Source organism: Nyctereutes procyonoides, unplaced genomic scaffold, assembly GCF_905146905.1.
Source record: "Nyctereutes procyonoides isolate TBG_1078 unplaced genomic scaffold, NYPRO_anot_genome, whole genome shotgun sequence".
NCBI lineage: Eukaryota > Metazoa > Chordata > Mammalia > Carnivora > Canidae > Nyctereutes > Nyctereutes procyonoides.
Window position 1 is genome coordinate 12988481 of NW_026575033.1, and position 6529 is coordinate 12995009.

Sequence of the window (6529 nt, forward strand, 5' to 3'; positions counted from 1 at the left end):
CCATTGGTGTCATGATCATCACAGAAAAATAACTCAGGAAAAATCTGAAACTATGGTCAAACAGCCCCGTATGTGTAAATGACAACATTGTTCCTCATTTCCACATTCTTGAACATTTATATCAGCAGATTGAATCTGTTGAGTTCGGTCTTTGACAGTAATGCCGCCAACAAAAGACAATAGTTACACATACCTAGCGTGCTGTCTACCTACAGCAAACTTCAGTTTGGAACTTGATTTTAAGAAGCATGATTTGATTTTACGTATCATTGCATTTTCTGCCTCTAACTCGGGTTTTACGCTTTATCTTTTTGTCTGTTTTTCTTTTTAATTTGGGGGCCTCACATTATCAGTGCTTTCTCCTTAAGATACAGACGTTCAAGAGCACTTTGCTTGCTTAACACAGACCAGAGGGGTGTGAGAACCATTAGTGTTTGTCATCTGAAATGACACGTAAAAAAATCAGATTTAAGAAAACAAACGATAAAGTAACAGTGCAAGAGTCAGAACTAGGGGTATAAGAAGTAGGCATCAAAAAGCGGGATTTTTTTAATTTTTTATATTTTTGGGGGGACGGATTGCATTTTCTGCTACAGACGCTTGTCTCTTTGCTCCTCCTGCTCGCTGGCGTCCTGGAGGGCATTGCACGGAGCTGCCTTTCCAGGGCGGCAGGCGAGGCTCACGCCCCCTCCTCTCCTGGCAGGTGGACACCACTCTGTCTCAGTTTGCCGACCCGAACGTTTACCTGTGGGACGTCCATCACAGCCAGAGGCTGGTTAAGGTGGACGGGCTGCTGGCCAAGAAGAGGAAGCCCTACTGCGTGGACTTCGCCGCCATCCGGCCCCAGGTGGCCTTACTGCAGGAGATGCACGTCTCGCATTTTCACTTCTCGCTGGACTGGGCCCTGATCCTGCCGCTGGGCAACCAGTCCCGGGTGAACCACGCGGCCCTGCACTACTACGGCTGCGTGGCCAGCGAGCTCCTGCGCGCCAACATCACCCCGGTGGTGGCGCTCTGGCGCCCCGCCGCGCACCAGGGCCTGCACCAGGGCCTGCCGGGGCCGCTGGCCCAGCGCGGCGCCTGGGAGAACCCGCGCACCGCCCTGGCGTTCGCCGAGTACGCGCGCCTGTGCTTCCGGGACCTGGGCCGCCACGTCAAGGTGTGGATCACGCTGGGCGAGCCGCCCACGCGGAACCTGACCCTCCGCGCCGGGCACAACCTGCTGCGGGCGCACGCGCTGGCCTGGCGCGTGTACGACGAGCAGTTCCGGGGCTCGCAGAAGGGGAAGGTGTCCATAGCCCTGCAGGCCGACTGGGTGGAGCCCGCCTGCCCTTCCTCGCAGAAGGACCAAGAGGGGGCCGAGAGGGTTCTGGAGTTTGACGTCGGCTGGCTGGCCGAGCCCATCTTCGGCTCCGGGGACTACCCGCGGCTGATGCGGGACTGGCTCAACCGGAGAGACCACTTCCTTCTGCCGTATTTCACCGACGAAGAGAAAAGGCTGATCCGGGGTTCCTTTGACTTCCTGGCCTTGAGCCATTACACCACCATCCTCGTGGACTGGGAAAAGGAAGACCCAGTCAAATACAATGATTACCTGGAAGTGCAGGAGATGACCGACATCACCTGGCTCAACTCTCCCAGCCAGGTGGCCGTAGTGCCCTGGGGCCTGCGCAAGGTGCTCAACTGGCTGAAGTTCAAGTACGGAGACCTCCCCATGTATGTCATATCCAACGGCATCGATGACGACCCGCGGGCAGCCCAAGACACGCTGAGGGTGTATTACATGCAGAACTATGTAAATGAAGCTCTGAAAGGTACGGGGGGGGGGGGGGCGACAACAGCAGTCCCTAGAAGCCTGTGTCCCCGAGGGCGTGGGAGCCAAGGGGCGCTCGCCCAGACACACCCCTGGCACTCTCACAGCAAGGTGCTGTCCGCGCCTTCCACACTGAGCAAGTCCAAGAGACAGCTCGAATCTTCCCCCAGGGATGATGCAGTCTGGCTCGCGGCGGAAAACCCTAGCGAAAGAGCGGAACATCCTTAGCACCTCCTCTGAAGCTGCAAACCCGTGGCCTCTCTTGTCCCCTATCTCGGGTGGGTTCACAGCTCTCTTGCCTCCTGCAGGTGCCTAGAGATGTAAGCCAAGCCCATCATAGGAGGTTTAATTACGGAAAACCTACCATGTTAAACGTAGCTCAATATCGGTCCTTGCATGAAAGAAGCCCTTTATGGTCAAACCTAACTTAGTTATTAAATGGTATTGAAAAAAGAATTTTTAAATAAAAATAAACAGTAATGGAATTTTCCCCGATGCACTCACTAATGCGGCTTAAGAGTGAAGTGTTGCGTACGAACATTTTTAATGACTGTTCTGTCCTTTTGTTTTTCCAGCCTACATGTTGGATGGTATCAATCTTTGTGGATACTTTGCCTACTCATTTAATGATCGCACAGCTCCGAAGTTTGGCCTCTATCATTATGCTGCAAACCAGTATAAGCCCAAACCGTCCGTGAAGCATTACAGGAAAATTATTGACAACAACGGCTTCCCAGGTCCTGAAACTTTGGGGCGGTTTTGTCCAGAGGAGTTCACCCTGTGCACCGAATGCAGCTTTTTTCACACCCGAAAGTCTTTACTGGCTTTCATAGCTTTCCTACTTTTTGCTTTTATTATTTCTCTTTCTCTGATTTTCTACTACTCTAAGAAAGGCAGAAGAAGTTATAAATAGTCCTGAACATTTTCCTATTCATCTATTTTGAAATAATTATGCACATACATCAGCTGTTAACCATTTGCGCTTCTCAGTGTTGTGAAACTATAGGTTTCGTTATTCCGGCTTCTAGAAAAAAAATTTTGTGGCATATGACAGACGTTTGTAAATGAGCATAGCTGATTGTAAAATACTGGATAATGTGAATAGTGCCTGGATTTGTTCTTTTTTTGACGGGTAACCAAAGACTGTCAGGGGCCATCATTTCTGTAACACACGCTGTAACAAATGTATGGGAAGTGGGGGTCATGCTGCAACATTTTTACAGAAATTGAATGGTGCCCATTCAATCAGTGCCCATTCTTAAATGTAATGTTTATCTCGAAGTAATAATTGCAGATGTTGGAATAAAAAGTTAAAAGGTCCCAAGCAACCATCTCTAAACGGCCATGATATGTGTAAGGGTTTGCTGTTGAACCAAGTTTCCCTTGAAAAACAAAGGGGTAGAATATAGGAGAAGTGACAAGGGGCCAAGGGGGCAGCAACGTTCCTTTTAAAAGCAGTGTTTCTAGCAAATGCTGCTAATATTAGTTTCCGTGTCTGGTTAATGATATGTTTAGCAGAGCAGATTATAGAACTTCATCGTTTGTGACTTTCGAGGTCTCCAGGCCCCGGGGGTCCTTGAGGACTTTGTGTTACTGGGGCCTTACCAAGGGCCTGCGCAAAAAGGACTCTTAATGTTTGTAGAAAAATAAGTATGAATCGTGAGATGTTGGCCTCTTCAGGAAGCATGAACTAATCTTGAAATGCATTGTACTGCATGGCTCTAGGGGGAGGAAAGGAGGAAAAAGTACTTTTTATGAGCAACGGTATGATTAATTTGATTATAAACTCTTTGATTTTAGAGCACTCCATGCAATGAATGATGTGACCTTTCCTGAGCAAGTGAGAAGGAAATAATAACTCATCCGCTGACGAGTGACTTCGCTTGCTGTTCTTCAGAATGTGTCATGATTTCTTTGAATTGAGGTTTTTAAAATTCTTAGTAGGCTCCAAAGCATTTGGTCTGATAACACTGGGAGATTTGTTCCTATGATTGCTGAGGTTTATTTTACATTGTTGCTGCAACTTCTGTGGAACTAGCTTTGAACTAGTTTTGCTTTGAACTTTCACACTGAAACAGGCTACTGATTTCTAGAAAGGGCTAATGAGGTCTTATCCTTGAAAGCCCCTTAAGTTTTGATGATTTTCAGACGGGTCTTTCTGTTACACTGGAGTTGTGGATGATCATATTATTTCTTTTCTAGATAAGCCAATATCATATCAGGCAAGGTAAACCACTATCATATCTAGCATAGCTAATCTTGCTGACACGGGGTGATAGTGTGCAAAAAAGAATGCTCTGCTGTATTATGTATCATCTTCAGAGGTGGTAGGATTTTTTTTTCCATGAAAGATAAGCTTTTGTTGGTAGTCTTTTAAAAATTGGACTTTGTATTAAAATTAGAAACTAGATATAATAGTTTCTTTTATGTATATATATTTTTTCCGATTCTAAGAGTAATTTATGTTCATTGTAAAAAAATTGAAAAACACAGAAACTATATGTAAAGAGAAAAAATGACCTATAAGCTCACTACCAAAGTGACCACTATTAACATAGCCGATGTATTTTATTTTGCGTGGAGTCAGATCATATTGCAAATAATCATGTGTCTTTATTAATTTCTATTGTGTGTGTTTCTTTTGTCATTAGTCTTCAAAAGCATGATTTCTAATAGTTGTAGAGTGATTCTGCTTTATGAATTTGTCACAACTCATGTAAGCATTCCTGTTGGTTGGACCAGTTTAATTACTGTTAAATAATGTTTAAAAATTTTCTTGCTACAACATTAATTTTCATTTCCTTGAGTGTAGACAGAAGTAATTCTGTCCCTTGATGAAGTATTGTAATAAATCTGCCTGCAGCTTTGCTTCTTTCCTAATTATATAACTGGCTACTACATTTCTTAAAAAACAAAATAGAACTTTTTTTGAGTTGACTGAACTACATAGAACATGGGTGGTGAAGAAATGGGTCTGACAGCAAGGCGGAAAGATGGGCGGTGATGCAGGGTGCCCCAGGCTCATCCTTGTGGTGGAGCTGAGACTTTTAGACGCCCGGAGAGCAAAACAGAGGAAGACGGGAAAGAGACAAAAACAGAGATGCCAAAGAGCTGCAAGAGAAATGGCATCTCGAAGCCATCCAACTCAGGTACTGTGAAAGCAGCATGCTAACGTCGAGTCCCCCCCACCCCCACCGTGGACCTTGGCAGGAGGTCGGTGGCTCCCACTGGCAGGAAAGGAGCCAGGTCACCCCTTGGGTCTGTCTAGACCGCAGGAGCCTGGAGGGATGGGGAGTAAGTGGGAGGCGGGGCCAGGAGGCGGGGCTCCAGGAGGGGGGGGTCAGAGCACCGCCCTCCCTATACTTAAGTCTTTATAATATTTTACTGACGAATCCTGGGTATTTCACCACTTTACATATATTTTTGAAATATAGAGACTGTTCCCCTGGAACTTCTACACATCTTAGTAGGTTGTGGGACCAACCGTACAGAGGCATTAGGTGGTAAACTGTAGTTTCCTGAGGCCTCTTGGCTAATTGCTGCCACACTTGTATTTGCTCTGCTTTCACAGTTCTTGCCTTGGACTCCCGTGTACCCCCTGCACTTATGCCTAGTTCTTGTTGCTTGAGTTTACAAGGATGGTTTTTCAGATTCATTAAGGACATTTTTCACTTTACTTTCGGTCTTCCACAGATAATAATCAGAATCCATTAATGCCTTGGAAGCTTTTCCTTTATACGATTTATAACAATGCTATCCAACAGAGAGGTAGTACAAGCTGCATATTTTAAATTTTCTAGTAGTCTCATTTAAAAAAATTAAAAAGTATGGAAGAAATAAATCTTAGTGCTATATATTATTTTTCCAATATAATCAAAATGTCATAACTTCAACATGTAATAAACATAAAAATGATTAAGATTTTTATATACTCTTAAAAATACTAAGTATTAGAAATCTGGTGTGTGTTTTGAACGTATGGCACATCTTGCACTCAATTTGGACTAGCCAGACTAAGTGCTCAATAGCCACAAGGGGCTTAATGGGTGCTCCACTGGGCAGTGCAGGTCTATAAAGAAAGCCTTGCTTTGCTAAGTCAATTAGTAGCATAATAAGATACTTAATAAGTTAGGAGAATAAACTTTTTAAAAGGACCTTCCAAGCTTTATAGTCCATAGAGATAATTGACAAGTAAATTTACAATTAAGCTAAACTATTGATTAAAATAAAACATCTATGTGGAAACACAAAAATAAATTCAAAGTGGATGAAAGACCTAAATGTGAGACAGAAACCCATCAAAATCCTAGAGGAAAACACAGGCAGCAACTTCTTGGACACTGGACATAGCAACTTCTTGCTAGATATGTCTTCCAGAGGTGAGGGAAACAGAAGCAAAAATGAACTATTGGGACTTCATCAGGATAAAAAGCTTTTGCACAGCAGAGGAAACAACAAAACTAAAAGGCAACCTGTGGAATGGGAGAAGATATTTGCAAATGATGTATTGGATAAAGGGCTAGTATCCAAAATCCATAAAGAACTCATCAACACCCAAAATCCAAAAAATCCAGTCAAGAAATGGGCAGATGACATGAAAAGACATTTCTCCAAAGAAGACATATGAAAGGCTAACAGACAAGTGAAAAAATGCTCAACATCATTCAGCATCAGGAAAATACAAATCAAAACCACAGTTAGATACCACCTCACACC

At 44.3% G+C, this 6529-nt stretch overlaps 1 protein-coding gene across 1 annotated transcript in view; it reads left to right on the plus strand.

The window, feature by feature from the left end:
* Positions 1–5073, plus strand: part of KL (klotho) — a 46758-nt gene extending 41685 nt beyond the window's left edge. The window contains exons 4-6 of the mRNA XM_055317463.1: positions 704–1814; positions 2389–2550; positions 3614–5073. Of these exons, the coding sequence (XP_055173438.1) occupies positions 704–1814; positions 2389–2550; positions 3614–3630 (1290 nt within the window). The 3' untranslated portion in view covers positions 3631–5073. The remainder of the gene's footprint in view (positions 1–703; positions 1815–2388; positions 2551–3613) is intronic.
* The last annotated feature ends 1456 nt before the right edge of the window (positions 5074–6529 follow it).